This window comes from Pyrus communis, chromosome 3, assembly GCF_041283825.1.
Source record: "Pyrus communis isolate YQ-2024b chromosome 3, ASM4128382v1, whole genome shotgun sequence".
NCBI lineage: Eukaryota > Viridiplantae > Streptophyta > Magnoliopsida > Rosales > Rosaceae > Pyrus > Pyrus communis.
Window position 1 is genome coordinate 27,322,157 of NC_142567.1, and position 19,723 is coordinate 27,341,879.

Sequence of the window (19,723 nt, forward strand, 5' to 3'; positions counted from 1 at the left end):
TCATTAATCGATCAACGATGAAGCCTCAGACAGTTCATTAGTCTTTCATAAACAAGACAAGTATCTCTGATGATGTCGACATAGGTCTTCATAGGCATCCTCAACAAAATAATTTTTTTCTTTTTTGAGAACCAGTAAAATACATATTTAGTAGCACATGCATGCTACATAAAACTTTAAACTTAAAAATAAAACGACAATATTTAGAGAAACTAATATAATTTCTATGTTCATGGACAATAATATATATATATATATATATATATATATATATATACATATGTATATATATTGCTATGTAGAACATTAAACTTATAAATACACACACACACAGAGAAAAGCCCCATAAATCACAAAATGCTCATTTGTTATTTGTATATAATTTTAGCAAAACGTGGAATATGCAATATAATATGCAAAATAAGAATTTGGAGGAGAATAATATTATCCAGCCTTCTATAAATAAGTCCACATATTGACAGCAGGAGTAAACAACATAAGATGACCAAAAAGAGCAGAAGGGAAATTTCCATGACCTATATATGAGCCAATGCCACTCTTGTTTTTATCATCTCAAACACATAACTAGTTCCAAATAGCGATGTATAGTTGTCCCTCACTTTGTATACGCTTTGTTTTATTTTATTTTGGTCAACAATTTACATTATTCATGCTTTTGGCTCTTAGCCTATGGTTCATTTTCTAACCCCAACTCTATAGTTATAAAATGGTTCGATCGTTCAGAAGTTTTCTCTTAGGAAGAAGAAGCAGCAGCAGCCGGTTGAACAGACAAGTAAGGACTGTAGTTTGGCGATACGAACATGGTAAGAGAATATTGGTCATGTAAGTTGATGAATGGCTTTAACTGGGAAGTGTTGGAAAATGCAGCTATTTCGACAATGGGTTACAAAAGCAGTAGCATAAATGTGTATCGGAAGAAGATGTACGTACCATTTGTTGCATCAATGTCAACCTAGGCCTTCATGGCAATGTCCAACTTCATGTGAAAAGCTTTTCCTCCCGCTAAGTTTTACGCATGTAGATACAAAAGAGCCGCCAAAGTTCAACATTAGGGACATCCCTAGACCTACCGGTGGTTGTGGAAAAAACAAAGTACATGTTAGTGGATCGAATTTTGATCAGAATCCGAGGTAATTAATAAAATTTGAATTGAAGCTTCCAATTACGATATGAATCTGACTAATTTGATTATGAATGAAAGTCAATTTGAGTTAAATTTTTTATGCATTCAAAATATACTCTCACACTGTTCTCTTTTTATAAAACATGAAATATTCAAATTAAAAATAGATGAATATATAAATAAATAAATAATATATATATACACACACATTGAACAATGAAGTTACTAATGATATTTTAGTCTTTTTAATGTGTTTAGTTAGATTCATTATGTCTTCAGTTAGATTTAATAATGATCTAATCCAAATACGCAATCCAGCGGTAAATAAATGCAAATACGGATTAAGAAACCGATCCGAATCATATCCCTTTACAGGTGACATCCCACCAACTAGCTCTTAGTCAGATCAGCAATTTCTTGCGAATTGGATCACTCTCTGCTTATGGTGGGATGCCGCCATCCCTCATTTGGGAGTGACCCTTCGAATTTCACTCCGGTCCATGTTGAAGAAATTCAAAAATCTGACGCAAGAGGGCCCGTCTACTTTGAAGTTCAAGGAAAAGGTGCCGTTTTAGAAGGTACCCGACAGAGGGAGGGCAATGTCACCCTAACTAAGGTGGTAAAGCAGCTCGTTGCTTCCCACCAGAGGCTAAAATGCCAACATGGAAAGAAATGGAACCCCTTCGTTTTGCATGCTCCGAGTTCGCACGTTACATTTGATGTAACGAGACGTTCATTTCTCCGCCGGATTTCCGTAATTTAAAGAACAAATTAAGACGGACTTAATTGACTACCACGCTCGACTGCTACAGAATCAAACTTGTGGAAGGGAGAAGGGGCGGTTGAAAGCAGATGAATCAGGCAAAAGATGGAGCAGAAAGAATTGAGCAGATAATGCATCGGAGTTATTGCTAAAACAGCAAACATTTAAGCAGCTTTCATACATCCGAGTTATTGCTAAACAGCAAACAATTAAGCACCATCAGCAAAAGCTACATTTTAAAAAGGTCAGTAAGCACTACACACAGATATAACTGTGAAACAGTGCAAAAAAATTCTCAACACCCGAACGTCACAGAAACTGTTACTGTTGTAGATAGCAAACACGCGACTCAAAACTCAACAACTGCTAGTAAACAATGAGTCGAAACAGGCTAAGATTATGTTCCGGCATTCCTTCTCCCAACACGAGCCATAAAACCAGCTTTAATTGGAGCAACAGATCGTCCAGAACCACACTGCAGCAGAAAGAATAATCAAATAAATGATCAGCTGAAAGCAAGGCAAAATAAACTCCAGTCAAGAATTTTAAAACCAGAAGGATCAGTAGCGCATCCCAATGATCAACGTTGAAACTACGGGCACTTGAACTTAGAGCTATATATTCTAAGAGAACAATGAAAATCTCCTGAAGAAGAAAAGTATTACTTCACCCAAAACCCAAGGGTGTAGTCCCACCACCCCTTTAAAAACAGATCAAACTTTTCCGTGAGGCCTCAGAAATAATTTAGGTTACTCTATCATATGAAATAATCTGACAATGTAGGCAATTTTTTTAATCATCATAGGCCTCTTCAACAAGATATTACGCAGCGGTGTATAAACACCAAAATCCTTCTTTATTTATTTTTTATGTCGTACAAGAACAACTTTCTATAAATTAGAAACCAGGGTGATGCCACTTTGTCAAAACCACTAACATTAAAAAATCAATAGCCAATTAACTTTAGAAAGAAAAAAAAATTAATTAATTATGACTGTTACCTTCTCGCATCTGAGAAAGAAGAGGCGATTCTCCTTTGAAAGTATAGTGTCTGGACTTTTGCACCCAAGGCAAATGACATATTCATCTGAAACAAAAGAAGCATGAGTACAAATGAAAATAATTACATGTGTGAAACACAACTGAGCACATACAAAATGACAGACATAACAGCCAAGCATGCATACTGAGCAAGGCAGACTGCAAAATAATTTCCAATCGGACCACTGCACATTAACATTGTAATAAAAAATAAATAAATCAAACCACAGAACAAGGTACTTACTGACATATCGCCGCAGTATTCCTTCAAAGTTCTTTGGTGCAAATCTTCCCTTAACAACCAACCTCTGCTGCCCATCAAGTGATCCACTTGTTCCCAGTTCGGCAAGCAAGAATGCCATGACATGATCCGGCTGCCTATGCATCCTGTAATTTCAAGGTAGAAGGGTTTACTCATTTCACAAAGCAGATGAAATCAACCAGTAGCTTTAGGAAATAAATTGGTAAAATAGTAGGTAAGATTTTCATGTTTATACTATTACGCTCATCAAATACCTATGTGCAGTCCATATAAACACCTTCACATATGTCAAACAGTGAGAACATTTAATTGTGAGTAACACAAAGCAGTTGTATAAACGATAGTTGGAATGCAACCACAGAAGCCAAACTGTCCTTTGCCACTTAATTGTTTCAGAGACCAATGTTCAGATTAGTACATAAACTGCAACATATATCTACACAGCATCAGAAGTTTTCATAAATAAAAAACTACACATTAATAGCATCTGCATGCATTTCAGTATACAGAAAGCATTCCTTCATGTAATGATGCACAAAAAGAAACTCAAAGAACCAACAGAAAGAGATTCTAATACACAATAATCTTAATAAACAGAACAAAAGAGATCAAAGCAAAATAGAGAAACAATGGTTTTGGTTCAGGGAATTGAAACCTACGTCTTGCATAGATCCATGAAATTCACAAAAACAGTTTTCTTTGTGCCCTCACGAAGAACTTGTGGAGGCCTCATCACTGTCCTACGCCTGTCTCCAGCCAGATCCGGGTTATTTTCGCGAAGTATGTTAAACACCCTGTCAAGAAGCTGAATACATTGCATAGGTAAAATTAATAAAGCATAGATGTATAAAGGTCAAGGAACCATAACTGTACTATGAGAAAGCTGTAACGGAGATGATATAATTTACACACCTCTTCATAAGTGTAGTCACGATCACTCCCCTCCCAAGGATATGATGGAGTCTCTAGAACAATCCCTTCTCCTTCCTCTTCCTCACCAGTGCGCTCTAAAAGGCCAAAAATATAAAATCTCAATCAATTTTTTTTTTTTTTTTTTTTTTTTGAGACAGAGAGGTGGCAGGCATTTTATTAGCCCAATAAAATATTATTAGCTAAAAGTCTTACCATTTAAATCTTCCACTGCATCGCCACTCTCTTCATTCAAGATACTGGTCTCAACCTATAATCACAGCAACCACCAAAAATCAATATCTAGAAAAATGATTCAGCTTGTAAACAATGGAAAATCTTGGTAACTTACTGGCTTCTTCTTCTTCTTTTTCAAACCAGCAAACGTACTCTCCTGCCCCTCAGAAACTGCAATGACAAAACATACAAGTCTCAACAAATGTACTTGTAAAATAATACAGCGCAAACAAAAAATGGTTGTTCAATTGAACCACCTGTCAAGCTTTCCGCTTTCTCAGCCAACTTTTCCACAGAATCATCAGTAGTATCCTGAATAACAACCTTCTTCTTTTTCTTCTTCTTAGTAGGATCAAAGGGGGCAATCTGCAAAAAAAAAAAAAAAAAAAAAAAAAAAAGGATGAAGACCACAATAATTAGTTCTACCATTCTGTACCACCAAATTCTAGATGAAACAGCACCTTTTCCTTTCCATTGGATTCTTATACTAAAGGCACCCTTCGTGGAAGACGGGCGCTGTGAATTATATCAACAGCCGCTTCTCTCCAACAGAAAATTTATCATACCATTACATTTTCGACTTCTAATATAATACTCCAACCTGTCCTTCTACTATTACTATATTAAGGAAATAGATAGCATACGTACTATACTACAATTAGTTGCTACCAAAGGAAAACTTTGATAAAATTTCTAGGTGAACCTTTTAAAGGAAAAAATGGTAAAACTAATCTAACTTCCTGCAACGCCATAAGCTTATTCAAGCTTCAATAATAAGGTCTCGAAGCCGGATTTACCATCAGAAGAGTAATGCTACACTTACCATCTATCTATACCATCTCTCTAAATAGAGATACAGCCCACCAACACACGTGAGTTCCATTTCTATTAGAGATGGTACAAATAGATGGTAAGAACAGCATTTTTGTTATCAGAATCCTTGGATTAACAATTCATCCATCTCAAATTCCAAAACGAACTTAACACACGCAAGAGGTAGGAATCAAATTATATACCATACCGCTAATGGAAAGGAAAGCGAAAAGACATAGATTAAAATACAAACTTAACAGGTATTACAAAATTGGGGCGGGGAGTGGAAATTCAAATATTACTGCAAGAAAAGCAATTTGCAAGAATCTGAAACTTACATCTGCTACCACCTCGTCCTTCACCTCATTCTGATTGTCATCCGCCATGATGTCTGCTGCAAAAACATGCGAAACGAAATCAAACCCAATCCAACAACTTCAAGAAGAAAGAAAAACCCTAGAAATCAGGAAAAAAAACCCTAGCATACATCCCAAATTGAAATCCCGGCGCGTTTGCAAGAGATAAAATGAAGAAAAACTGGGGATCTTTGAAACCTTAGAAAGCTAAAACGGCGGCGATTGTAGAGAGAAACTACTTACATGTACGGCGGCGACGGAGAGCTGGTTTCCCTCTACGGCTATGGGTGTGGCTGCGACTGTGAGTGTTGGCCTAATCGATTCGCTCTGTTCTGTGTGACGTTATAGGTTTGCTTTTTCACCCAGTTGGGAAAGAGTTGGACATGATATTTATACCTAGAAAGCTAGAGGCCCATTGGGCCTTGGGCTTTGTTTTTCTTGTGCCTTGGTTGACAAGTAGGCTAGCAAGTGGCAAGTTCCCTTTGATTTTTTTGTTTATTGTTTTGACGTTTGGGTGTTTGAGACTTGGCTGCCACGCAGAAGCTATACACGTGCTAGGCTACCATGATCATTCAGACTTTTAAAGCAAATTGTACTCTTCTATTTTTGGTCTGTTGAGCGACAGACAGATATTATCTTCGAATTCCTTCTTCCTAATCCATCAAGTTCGGAAATTTAGGTTGTTGAAATTTGATACAACGGCTAAAATTATTATAACTTTTAAAGTGAGCCCTTGTTTGTGGTTATTGAACTACCTGGATCCCCGAACTTGATGGATTAGAAAAAAAAGATCCATAAAGGATCCTTGTCGGTTCACCAACATATATGGAATTAAACAAGTGTAAGTTCCGTACATAATTTATAATTTAATACTTGAAAACTAGAATTCAGATCAACGAGGAAGATGAATTGATCTGATTCTTATTTCTTACCTTCTCTATTAGTAAGTTTTTCGGTTCTTTACTTCTCTCAAGCTCAAACAAACACTAGGTTTGTTAACAAAATGAGTCGCGCTTAACCTTTAGTGTATTCGGCTTATAAAGTGGGCAATACAAGATGCCCCCACTTTGGTTCAAATTTTTAACTCATTCATTAAAGCTTTAACTCATGTGTAATGGTTAAATTTTTGGGAGTTCTAACGAAACACTTTCGGTGTCGTTCATTTTTAACAAAAAATAACATTTTTACCTTTCTTGATACTATTCTCTTACACATTTATTTGTCATCTTTCATTAAAACTAAAGTTTTTTTTAGAACTTTTCGTTAGTTTTCTTTAAATTTTTTACTTAAAAACTTCAAATTGATGACAAATTTCTCTTGAATGCACATCTTTTAAATGAGTTGAATCGAGCCAACTATTAGCTTAAGTTCGGTCCAGGAATGAGCTAATCGAAGCAAAACTCGAGCTTGAGAATATCATTCGGTCGGGGCATGAGCTCAAATAATTTTTTTTGTTTTTTACTGAAGTCAGGGTATCCCAAAGGCTTCCTAGGCCCAATTATTTGAGTTGAACTTGAGCACTTTGGTACTCGGCTTGACTAACTCATGTAACCTTTTAATTCATATGAAGTCCTAGGGCATGTGGTCAAAGACTATTTGGTCTAGTACTCCCCATCTCTATTTGTCGACAAAGAAACAAGTAATTTTGTGTGACTGTAGCTTAGTGACAGTATTCAACGTAAATGTCCTCTCGATAAGGTGTTTGTTTCATACTCCAGAGTGCTCACGGGAGGACCGAAATCACTTATCGAAAAAAATATATGTTGTGTGAAGAAGTACATAAAGTGTTTTTTTTTTTTTCATAAGTGATATATAGCCCTCCAATAATCTCTCTCCAACAGTCCTTAAGAAATTTCCAAATTCACCATCTTTTCTTGAATAATGCTAGGCACACCAAATTTGTGCACTAAATGTTGTGGTTTTTGGAAATATTTATTTTTTTGATAATTATAATTAATTTTATGAAAATTTTAACAATGTTGGTTTGGAATTAAGATGATAAACACGTGCCAAAATATTAGAAAGGAGACCAAAGGATACATGAAATTTGGGGATAGTAAAGTCCCTGAGATATACCAAAGAATGAATTTCATGTTAAGCTGTCTCCAAGGGAGAGTAGGAAGGAAAAAAAAAAAAAAGTTTTAACGAAACATTTCAGATACTATTTACTTTTAACGAAAAATCACAATTTTTTTTTAATATTATTCACTGCACTTTTATTTGTTATTTTTCGTTAAAACTAAAAAAAACTTAAATTTTTCATATCAGTTTTCCTAATAAAAAAAAAAATCAATTTAGGCCCAATACCTCTCTAAGGCGTATTTTTGGGTGGGAATTCTGGGTTTGGAGATGAGAGCTTGGGATTAGTATCCATCCCAGATCATAAGATTGCAACTTGGCCGTGGGACCCACATTTCACCTGTTGCAAACAGACACAGGGGGCCCCACGAATCAGCAGCCTCAACGAGGAGGATTGAGTGGGCAAGCGCATGGAAGGCCACTTTCTACGGCCAGATTAAAGTGTCGTTGGCATCCAATGGCTTGCACGGGCTCTGGGTTTTGATCCAGTGTGGCGCGTCCAGTTGCGTTAGTTTAATCAATTTTAAAACCAACTGCTCAAATCTAATTTAATCAATTTTTACAGTAAACAAAAATATCAACGGCTCATATTTTAATACAATGGTCAAAGTAATATTATTAATAAATCCAAATCAGACCTGACACCAAAACTCTATAAATATCCCTCCATTTGTTTAGAATTAGAATTTTTTAACATAATTTTTTTTTTTTAATTTGAATTTTTTTTACATCAAAATGTTCCTAAAGATAAAACAAGATAGAGTGTACAAAACCTAATTCCAAAATTATTAACCACAAAAATCAACAAAATACAAAAATTTAACAATTTATAAAGGTAGGTGTAGGAATCATAGGTCTTTTACTATTAGAGGACAAAAATGATTGACCTCATACGTATAGATGAATAATTGAAAATAAGGGTTAAATTTTAGAATTTAGATCCTTGAGATGGAAATAGCCTTAGGTGGATGGGTCGGTTTAATTGGGTTGTGAAAGTTCTAAATCGCATAATGCCTAAACAAAGAACTGACGATAAGATATTCGAGCAAAAATTCCTTTTGTTGAATTAACAAGTGAACCGACCCAATCCAAACCCACCTCGATTTGATGGGTTGGATCGGATTGAGTGATTGACTCATGTAAACATGCTCACCCCTAAGAACGACGTAATAAACACAAATATTTATGCAAGAAAATGTTAAAATATGTTTATATAACTAATTGCCCTTTAATTATATGACCTGAAGGTCCTGAACGGCTGTAGGTAGAAAGACAACACAAACACTGTGTGGTGCTTGCTGCGTCGATTATTTTGATGCAAAATGGACTGGGAAAGTTCTGAGAACCTTGAATATCGAACTTTCAACTGATTCGAGGTCAAAGAAAGCATGCTGCTTGTTTCCCCTTTTGTTTTTTCTGCTTTTTCGAACATCAATATTTCACCTCCCGATTTGGCTTTTTCCTCCAGCACTTACTGGAATTTCTCTCCAACCCTCGTTCAGTTCTTTTGTTTGAACATGAACGAGTTGATCAACGGTCGGTCTTTGTTTAGACCAAATAGGTGAAGTGGTGGGTTGAAGATTGTTTTCACCAAAAGCAAAAGCTTGGAAAAGTCAATTGCAAATTTTACGACATGCTTGCAACTCGGAAGAACCTTCCACCTCTTGTTTCGATTGTCTTTGATTCCATGCAAAAAATAAGAAATGTTCTAAGTGAATTGTAAAGTACTATTGCACGTACCATGCATGGTAATATATATATATATGGCACTAGGTTACAAACTACTAGTTTGGCACAGTATTGTTGAAAGCGGGTGGTGCCTTGTTTAATGTGGTTTTGTTTGTTTGTTTGTTTTTTTTTCTTCTTAAGAGGCGATCAGTTAGTGGTTCCGTCCCAGAAGTCCACATTTTCGGGAAACGAAAAGAGGCTCATAGAGGTATTTCAATCTCTTTCTGGCTAGTACCATGTCATTTACCAATGCTAAGAATCAAACTCAAGACGTGATGTATGGAATGCGAACAAAGAATTCGTCTCTAACTACTAAGCACTTGTTAGTCGTTAAAGTAAATTTAAATTATAATATCACAAAACCATAATATTATGGCCGATTTAATAAAACTACAATTTTAAATTAGAAATAAATAAGGTATGGAACAGTCAAGTGCCGACTTGACTAAGTTTTGACTTTTCAGCTGGGAGATGTTGAGTGAAATCCTACCTGCCTTGTTCTAGTTCTTGCGCGTGCTTAACTTATAAAAATATTTGCAGCTGCTGTCTCATTGAATTTTATGCCTGAAATATACGGGAGACAAATTTGCATGTAACAAGTTTCATACCATATTTTTCTGCATTTCACTCACATGATAGGAAACGATGACCTATCACAACTAGATTTATTACAATACATTGCTCCTTGAAGTAGTTTGTTAGGGATGTCTTCTATACTCTTTGTATGAAATACGTGGGAGAAGAACTTGTATGTAACAGATTTCATGCACCGTCTTTTTGTCAACAGTCCCCCACCCTCAATGGTTTCGATTTTACCCGCGATCTTTTAATCAATTTGATCATGACCCAATGACAAAATATCTTAAATTGATTAACCCCAAATACCAAATTGTAGAAAAAATTAAAAACAAAACCCAATTACTAAAATCTCATATTTTAATTTTACTACAAATTAGAGAAAACCAAGAGGAACCCAATGGAAGACGGGCAAACCCCAGATTGGTGCACCGACCGAAGAAACACAGGAGGGAGAGGATTTCCGAATGGCACAGTGGCAAGCCAAGACGAAGAGCGCAGCGACGAGAGTGCCGAAACCTCCATGTACATTTCCGTTCCAATATTCCTCCTACGACCTTATGAATAGGCCGTGAAATCTGCTCGAACACGAGATTTGAGTGAGATGAAATGTTGAAAGTTGTTACCTGCATTCACGTGACCACTTTCAACACTTAAATTGACGGAAAGTAAACGGAATGACAAATTTGATTTGCGAGATACATTTTCAAGGATCAAATTGATAAATTTTCTATTTCACAAACCCTTTTGATTGGAATGTTATATTTCAGAGACCAATCGTGATAAAAACCCCCTTGAGATTTAGATTTTGTGGTTGCTTTTGTGTTTATGAACACCACTCTGGACTCAGTCTCTTGTCACACTTTTTTGTAGACGGTACAAATGTCGAAATCTCAATTTAGGGTTTTTCATAACATTAACATTCCAAGATTTTTTTCACTCCAAGAGTCATTTTTCTCACGGGTTAGTTAATGCATGGTTTGATCTAAACAATACGACATGGATGAGCTGAATTATGAAGCAATACAAAGAGTTGGCTTTAGCCCTTAGGTTTGAACTTATTATTTTTCACATTTTTTGTGTGACAACAAATTTAGAGAAAAAAATTGCTCAATATGCACTCTGGTATATGCAAGTTTTTTTTCGTTTTTACAAACCTAAATCATAGGGCCCAAAAATGAATATATAAAAATTTTCTAAGAACCAGAACAAAGTTACTATATTATAATTCATACTTAATGGTAAATTGGTAATATAATCATCGATTTGATTCCATCATATATCTCTATTGCTAATGCAGCAGAGATAACTTATGACTTCACGGCTGAAGAGAGATTAGTGAAGTTGTGACCAATCTATATAAGTAGAGAATAATGAATCGGCAATCTAACAGCTACAACTCTTGTTGGTTTAACAATTGTAACCACACTACATCTAGGTGCAATTTGTACCATTGAAAAATCTGAATGTAAGATCCATGGTTATGCTGTGTATATTGTGTTTTGCCGGCGTTTGGGAACATAAAAAATTCGAAGAAGGAGAAATGCTAGGGGACTTTCCATGCACTCTCTTATGCCTCATGTTTTTGCACAATGTTTTATAATTTGGCAAGAAAATTGACGTTGATCTGTGAAGTGACAGAAAATTCATTAAAAATCATACTTTTGATAGAATTTTCGTAGCATTTCTCGAAAGAAAGAGAGATGAGTATTTAGAAAGCAAATACTGAAGATTGTGACAATGACATGCAGAAATTAATTTCTAGAAATAGGATATTACGTCACCAGTTTTATAAATAGCATGGGGAGTGGCCATACTGCCCATCCAAGCAAAAACAAACAATTAAGACCAAATCCATTGGAGGCACCTAGATCTCATATAATTTGGGATTAAGATAATTAAAAATTAATTAATTGTTATTAGTGGGAGGCGGCCGTGGTTTACTGGCTGTGGAAGGACCAGATTTACTTGCGTATCTGTTTGGTCGCCAACCAATAGGACCCACCAAAAATCCAACTTTATTTGCCGCTGCCCAAACAGCCCCTAATCTCATTATCCATTCCCACTTCCCGCTTTGAATTGGGGGATGCCAATTCCAACTTTTCATATTTCACAATTGTACCTAGTCCATTTGAGATCCCATCATGCATTAGTGTAACCCCAAGGCAACGGCCAGTGGGCTTTCATTGCGATATTGAAGGCTTGATTCACAAGGTAGTGCGCTCAGAGACAGAACATTTCAATGTCTAAAGATTCATGAGAAACGAAGTTGAAACGCCACACGTCTGAAGAAGGAAAATGGTACGTGTTATGACTTACTTTAAAAAGCGTGGTTTATGGGTAACTATCCATCCTTAAGGGGAACAAGTCATATTTTATGCCTAGTTAGGGGCAATTGTGAGATCATCATTTTCCAGGGCAGAGCAAGAAGGATCGTAATACGTAAACTTTAGAAGTCCGATCATGGACTCAATAGCCTCCACTGCGGAGCTGATTAAACGGATCAACATGCCACCATCATATTGTTCCAGAATTAGTGGGCGAAGTCCATCGACTTCGCTGAGATAGACCATTCTCGTTCCACAAGATTCGGGAAACTAGTCCAACAAGAAATTAGCAGGTTTCTTACAACCTTGGAGTCCTTACAATCTCAGGGTTGGCATGCGCTCCAAGTGTGTCATATTCTTAGATATCTTTTAGGATTCTCCCGGTTTGATACGGGTTCTACTAACCTAAAAGGTCCTCTCCTTGACTGGTGTAAATTAAACACTCTTAGGGATCATTTCTGGTAATGCAATCTCTGCATACTTATTCTCTTGCCTACTTTTTGAGTCTTAGTACTAGTTACTAACTTGACCGTTGGAAAGCCTTTCACCAACAAACCCTCGGTATAGGCTTGCTTACGGATGCTTTTACTAAAAACTTGAATCTTTAACACTACACCTTCTAATGTTCGAATCTTGAATCTACCACCGGCTACACCTAGTTACAAATTTGTACCATCGAAAAATCCGAATGTATGATCCATGGTTATGGTGTGTATACTGTGCTGGCGTTTGGATACATAGAAATTCATTAAAGAAAGAGATAAGAGTATTTAGGAAGCAAATAGTAATGAATTGTGACAATGATATGCATAAATTAATTTCTAGAACCAGTAGATATTTATGTCACAATTTTTTTAATCGCACGTGGAGTGGACTTACTGCACATCAAACAAAAAAACAAACAATTAAGACCAAATCCATTGGTATAATAAGGCACCTACATCTCATATAATTTGGGATTAAGATTGAATTAAAAAAATTAATTAATTGTTATTAGTGGGAGGCGGCTATGGTTTACTGGCTATGGATGGGATAGATTTGAGGTTAGGTTACTTTCGTATCTGTTTGGTCACCAACCAATGGGACCCACCCATTCCCTGTTCATGAGACTCATTCTCTGCTTTTGTGCCTTAAGAAATTCCCAACGACCCTTTTTAAAGTGAAACTCTCATTTCAAATTTTTTATATAATATTTATAATATTAACATAGAAATTGACTTGTGAAATGATAAAAATTTCATAAAAAATTGTAATTTTGAGAGAGTCTCGTTTGCATTTATCACCTTGCCTTTTTGATGCAGTGATCAAAACGCAAATCAGTTAATTAATAAATCTAGATACCGATCCTTGAATGGAGAATGAATGTTAAAACAAAACACATAAAATGCATAACTCTTCCTTGTAGATTCGTTGATTGTCAAAGACAATACCGAATTTTGTAAGTTCTAAACCTCTTGTTGATTCACCAAGAATGCCAAGAAGTTTATCACACAAGCGTTGTTGATTCTCTACACGAGAATGGCCAATGACTGTTGGGGTGTCTATACCTCGTTAATTCCGTTGGAGTATCCAAGTTGATAGAACAAGAACAAAAATGAGAAAACCATCTCAAACTGCACGCAATTTTCAATTCAATTCATTATCTTCTTCGCCCTAGAATACAAAATACCCTTAATTTATAAAAACTCTAACCCCTCTTAATAATTACTGATACATGCATCATTACTAGAGTTAATGAACTCATTAATATTAACCCCCTTAATCTACCCCACTAACATATATTTATTACATTAAATAAAGATCGAGTCATCCTGCATCACTTTTAAAGCATACAAAACTCCATCTTTATTTGCTGCTCCCCGACAGCCCCTAAATCTCATCGTCCATTCCCATTCCCCGCTTTGAAATTGGGGGAGTTCCAATTCCATCTTTGTAGCCGCCGGTAACCAACTTTATTCATATATGCAATTGTACCAAGTCCATTTGAGATCCCATCATGCATCGGTGTAACCCCAAGGCTATTCCAACAGGCTATAATTTAGGGATTTGGATTCTATCCGGATTCATATTATGAAGATTTTAGGAATTCTCATATCCAGTCATTTATTATACGTCATACGGTCAGAAATCATATTGAATTTATTGATTTAAAATTAAACACAAATAATACCTAACGAAAACTGACTGTATAATATATGATCAACGGTTAAGATGCGATGATCCTTACAAACTGAATCTAAAGAGGATCCTCATCGTTAATTTAGCCTTAGTGAGTAACCACCGATTCAATGTGGACCCTACGGCCCACACCCTAACCTACTTTCTTCTTATTTTTTTAGTGCACATTATTGCTCACCACCGCTAACTTTGGTGGATTCTCACTTCCTTCTTAGTAGTTTGTCATGTGTCCCATAGCTTGATCATGATTAAATTTTGTTTTAAATGATTTTTACAGTCTAGTGATATTTTTCTTCACTTATAAGTGAGAATTCTTAGTTCAATTCTCGCCAAAAATGAATTTGAACTACATTATTGCTAGCTCATTATAAGGTTTAGTCTATAATTCTTAGTTCAATTCTCGCCAAAAATGAATTTGAACTACATTATTGCTAGCTCATTATAAGGTTTAGTCTATTCCCCCACGATCTTGTTATAGATAATATTTTATTTGTTAAAATTTAAAAATATAAATATATAAATAAAACAAGATGACTAACAGTCACGAGGATGCTCCGCCAAGCCTAATTACCTTGGATGCCGCCGTCCAGCCTCTCGTCTCCGTTTCCCATCACTCGGTTTTTTTTCTTTCGGTGATGGTGATGGTGATGGTGCAGCGGTGAATAAATGAATAGATAATACAATAGCTAAAGTCCAAATTATTGAATGGTCTGTTCGTGGCTATTGGGTCTCTCCTTGCGTCTCTTGTTTCTTTGCCTTTCAATTGAAGATATGCAACTATTGACTTCTTAAGATAGGACATAACTAATATGAAGAGTCACTTCTACATCTATGTAAAGGCGTCATCATTAGGGATAACAACAGTTCGGCTTGATGACAGAAATGTTATATATATCCCCATAATCACGAAAATTAACCATATACATAACTGCAAACTAACCATCAGGTATTATCTGTAACCATACCCACCAGATAACGGATTTCCTATCCATTAACGGTTGTCAATACAAAAAATATATTCGTTTAATTAACGCATGATAATTTAGTAAATATTAATTTCTTCATTGAAAATTTGATGTATAAAATGATTTAATGAATGGATCTTGTGGAGCATAAAAATTAAATTTAAACATTGATAATGTTAGCTGATCTTTGATATCTTCCATATGTACCATTCAATTCTCATAGATTTTGATTCATATCAAAACTTATGAACTTTCCCACAAAATACAACTCACATAATGCAATTTTTGTATTTACACTCAAAGTAAAGGATTTGGCGAATAATGAATATACATATGTGTGTGTGTGTGTGTATTTTTTAATACTTAATATTATATATTATTCAGTTTGGATTCGGGAACGGATACGGATACGGATTGGGAACCCCTATAACCATAACCAAATAATATTCACGGTTTTTCCCCATACCCAAAATATACCCAAATTTTCATATCTAAATTCAATCTATTCGGACGGTTATCCGCGGTTATCGGGTATAATTGTCATCCCTGGTCATTACATTAAGTCATTAGTCACTTTATTTGTTGATTCATACATGTTCATGTTAGATTAAGTGAGTCTAAGAGAGTTCAACAAAATCGTGGTTCACTGTGATTTAGAATGCTATTATTAGAAAGACGCGATCGTTGTACTATGAGAGGCAAACATCGTTCAACCATGAACACTGTAACTGGAAACTTGTCTCAAGATATAATGTCTAATATTCGTCTGGATCGATTTTCACATATTTCTAATCCATATTCATGTGCATTTGACATTATATTTCGTTATGATGCATTACATTTGGTATTTATGTAATTTGATGGAGCCCATGAAGAATATCCAACAAAAGCCAAACTCAAGACTAATATTTGCAATGTCTCAATTCCGAAAGTAATCGACCAGAAATATGAAAGCTGCTCGAATTCGAACACGTGTCTTAACTGTTGAGACTTCCAAACAATAGTGACAGCCAACTGCCAAAACCAAAAAAAGAATTTAGAAGAAAATTCATTCCATTTCATAGCACATAAGAAAATAAGCCACAAAAAACAAGCAATCTTGGCACCAAAAAATATTATATTCTCTATAAATATAATTTCCCGACAATGATAGAACATTTAGTAAGACATTACATTTCGCTTACATTGCTACAGTTGAAAAATAAAATTAAAATGTTACTTATATTGGGTAGTATTACTCCTGATGACGTCTGTTGGTTTGGTTTGCGATGAACCGCTGACTGTCTCTCTTACATTAACAACGACGATAGCCAATTTAACATCTAATTTAACAAAATTTATCGTTTAAAAAAAAAAAAAAAAACGACGACAATAAAGTTATGATACTGCACAACGAGATTAGTCACAACTGAATATTTAAATATAATGATGTGTCCCATTGTTATCATTTGCGTGAGTCAATTAAACTAAATATGGAAAAACTTCACTAAGACAAAGACTAATTGGTCCATCTCTATATGAATATTTTATTTTGTGGTATATGAATATTCGAATTAATCAAAATCTTAAATAAAATAATTACAAGAATAATAATTCTTATGCTTTTTTATTTTCAACGACAGGCGTGATGTCCAAGAAATCAAAAGCAATATTTCATTTATGATTTTTAATTTTATTCTTTCCCCACTCCAAACTTAGAGAAATTTTTTCATTGTAATCGGAACATAGATGATACATTACGTGTTTTTATATAAATGGTGAGATATTTTACTTTTTAAGTTATTAGCTTTTACTATACATATCTTACCATTTGCATATGGACAACTATGACTACAGGCGGTAGCAGGTTGATATACTTTTCGCTTTTCGAGTTTAATTAAGAGTCAATTCTATTTTTTCAGTATGTAAAATACTTTAGACATAAGAAAAAGACTTTTATTCTCATTGACAATACAAATAAAAATTTATAATAATCCGTGTTTAATTACAATTAAACACCAATAATTTAAAATTAAAAGAAAAGTACAAAAGGGTTCTCACAAAATCGCCGTATATATTAGAATCGGCTTTACTCATACTCCTCGTATCTCACACTCCCTAGGGTATTCTCGGTATTCCAAGTACTGCTTGTGCCACGTAACAAAACTCACTTCACTCGCAACTTGCAACTCGCAAGTTCGCAACATTTAACACTTCACTTGCAACTTGCAACACAGTCGCAAGTGAAATTACAAAATACTCCTCTAACATCCACGTGCCTCAACTGGAGTCAACGTGTATAATACTGTTGGATTCAACATACGACGTCAGCCAAGAAATCGTCTATGTCAAACTCGCCGAACTCGTCGCGTGCAAAGCTGTTACTTGACAACATGATATCCGGCAAGCTTAACGGCAAGCCGAAATCAAATTCGGAGGCGTCGGCGTATCCGTAACTTAAACCATCAAATGGCGTTTGGTCACCGTAACCGAGGACCGAAGTAGGCGACGAGAGAGCCCCGCTGGACGACGGAGTTACACACCCACATCCCTGCTCCGCAGCTGGGACCGTCAAATCGCCAACGACTGTTTCCTGCTTTATAACGGCGTTAGAAAAGTTGGTGACGGCGTCAGGACCCTTGAGCAAGATGGCAGCTCTGTCGTAAACTGTGGCGGCTTCCTCCGCCGTGTCGAAGGTCCCGAGCCAGATCCGTTTTCTTCGGGTCGGGTCTCGGATCTCCGCGGCCCAGCGACCCCAAGGCCTCCGCCGGACGCCTCTAAACTTTTTCAGGAGATCCGCGGCCGTTTCCGGTGACTTCGATCCGGGTCGCGAGTCTTTCCTCGCCCGCTTCGACTGACCCGAAGAAACCGACGACGAAGATGAAGGAGAGGAAGAGGAAGGCGAGGAGTGCTCTAGGCTGATCTGTCTAACATGTCGTTTGACTCTGCGCACGCTTCTGCCTTCGTCGTCGCTGGAGGAGTCGGTGGCGTCGGCATCCGTAAGTATGATCCGGACGAGCTTTGGCGGGATACGAGTCGGGTTATCGGGTTCCTGGATCATGGGTTTTGTCACGGTGGTTATTTGCTCTGAAAATTTGACCGTTGAGTGTACGGACGAGATGGGTTGGAAGGTTGTCATGGATTTTGAGGCAGAAGAACTGAAATCGGCGATTTGGGTTTGGTCTGAAGCAACATCAAGAATCGACGGCGAGAGCGTGTAGAAAAATTAGTACCACTGAGCTGAAGTGAGTGAGGATTTGAATCTGTAGAAGGTTGAGATTTACAGAGAGAGAGACGGGGAAAGTGGGTGGGGGAGGGTAAAAGTGAGAAGCTTTATGGAGTGGAAGGAAGAAGAAATAGCAAAAGAGAAGAGGGAGGACCTGCAAAGGGGAGCTGTAGGGAAGCTTTTGGCAGAGAGTGCTACTGCTAAAACCCCTTGCAGGTTTGGGAGAGAAGGAAAGCGGAGAACAATGGGAAGGGTAAAGTGTATATATAGTGTATGGAGTCATCAGTGCAGAATGTGTATGGGGAAATATTGCCAAAAATAAAAGTAGTCCTACATAAATTTTTAGTGGAAGTTAATTTTAGTTGGATACGTTTTCTAGATACCTTTTTATACTTGTCTAGATACATTTTCTCTTTTATTTTGACCGGTTTCTCTTTAATTTACTTTGCGACCAACTTACAGAATTTTTTTTTTTTGTTAAATGATATATTTTGTTTGATTAGTCATTGGCGGACTTGAATTCAGGCGGTTATGCAAGGGTTTAATATCTTTTCTATCACTGTGAAAATTTAAAGATCATTTCTATGAAAATTACTTTTTAAATATCATTTCTATGAAAAGTGATTTGTAATACTAATTGTTTTGATCATAAACTTGAAGTTTCGTAAATTGGCTACAAATTAATTGAGGAGGAACTCCTCCCATTGAGAAGCCAAGTTAATTCCCTCAAAGAAATGAATGTAAAGTGTTACAAAACAATTCCATTTTTTACATATGATGTTGGGCAAGTGGGAAGTCGTACTCAATACCTCAATTTCATAAGTGAGTGTTTTTAACTAATTGAGTTACAAACTCCTTATACATATGAGCCTCAAAATCACTACAACTGAGTCATAATATAATTTATCTTTGCTTTGGTTTGGGAATGGGTATAAATTCTCGTCTCAAGAAGTGAGGGGGTGTGTATGTGAGAAGGAATTTTCATTGTGTCCGAAACACGTAATGATAAATTAAATGTAAATATCATTAGTTTGGAACTTAAAAAAAAAAAAAAAAAAAAAAAAAAAAAAGATAGATTCAACCAATTTTCTTATGGCACTTGATATCCTGAACTTTATTCCCGATATATTAAAATTTTTC

At 36.0% G+C, this 19,723-nt stretch overlaps 2 protein-coding genes and 1 non-coding gene across 4 annotated transcripts; all 3 read right to left on the reverse strand.

Moving 5' to 3' along the window:
- Positions 1-2,049: 2,049 nt before the first annotated feature.
- LOC137715204 (eukaryotic translation initiation factor 2 subunit beta) lies at positions 2,050-5,908 on the reverse strand. 2 transcript variants are annotated; one of them, XM_068454447.2, is made up of 10 exons: positions 5,769-5,908; positions 5,508-5,563; positions 4,614-4,722; positions 4,472-4,527; positions 4,336-4,390; positions 4,123-4,217; positions 3,870-4,015; positions 3,193-3,335; positions 2,909-2,994; positions 2,050-2,382 (listed from the first exon to the last, which is right to left on the reverse strand). In XM_068454447.2, the coding sequence occupies exons 2-10, from the start codon at positions 5,553-5,555 to the stop codon at positions 2,305-2,307; spliced, it is 816 nt and encodes a 271-aa protein (XP_068310548.1). In that variant the 5' UTR covers positions 5,556-5,563; positions 5,769-5,908; the 3' UTR covers positions 2,050-2,304. The 2 variants fall into 2 exon arrangements, with proteins under 2 accessions (XP_068310548.1, XP_068310549.1); XM_068454448.2 differs by having other exon boundaries at positions 5,508-5,560; positions 5,769-5,890.
- Positions 2,634-2,718, reverse strand: LOC137716654 (small nucleolar RNA SNORD34). Its single transcript, XR_011065719.1, has one exon. It is a non-coding gene; the product is annotated as a small nucleolar RNA SNORD34 (small nucleolar RNA).
- An 11,391-nt stretch (positions 5,909-17,299) lies between the features above and the next one.
- On the reverse strand, positions 17,300-18,834 carry LOC137715962 (pathogenesis-related genes transcriptional activator PTI6-like). The gene has a single exon (XM_068455331.2). The coding sequence runs from the start codon at positions 18,494-18,496 to the stop codon at positions 17,672-17,674; it is 825 nt and encodes a 274-aa protein (XP_068311432.2). The 5' UTR covers positions 18,497-18,834; the 3' UTR covers positions 17,300-17,671.
- Positions 18,835-19,723: the final 889 nt, after the last annotated feature.

What these genes read in the sequence shown, in the direction of transcription:
- LOC137715204 (XM_068454447.2), bottom strand. Translation starts at nt 5,555, where the DNA reads ATGGCGGATGACAATCAGAATGAGGTGAAGGACGAGGTGGTAGCAGAT. An exon ending in AATACTGCGGCGATATGTCA is followed by an intron (nt 2,995 to 3,192) that starts GTAAGTACCTTG and finishes CTTTTGTTTCAG; the next exon opens with ATGAATATGTCATTTGCCTT. An exon ending in TCTTTCTCAGATGCGAGAAG is followed by an intron (nt 2,383 to 2,908) that starts GTAACAGTCATA and finishes TTTCTGCTGCAG; the next exon opens with TGTGGTTCTGGACGATCTGT.
- LOC137715962 (XM_068455331.2), bottom strand. Translation starts at nt 18,496, where the DNA reads ATGACAACCTTCCAACCCATCTCGTCCGTACACTCAACGGTCAAATTT.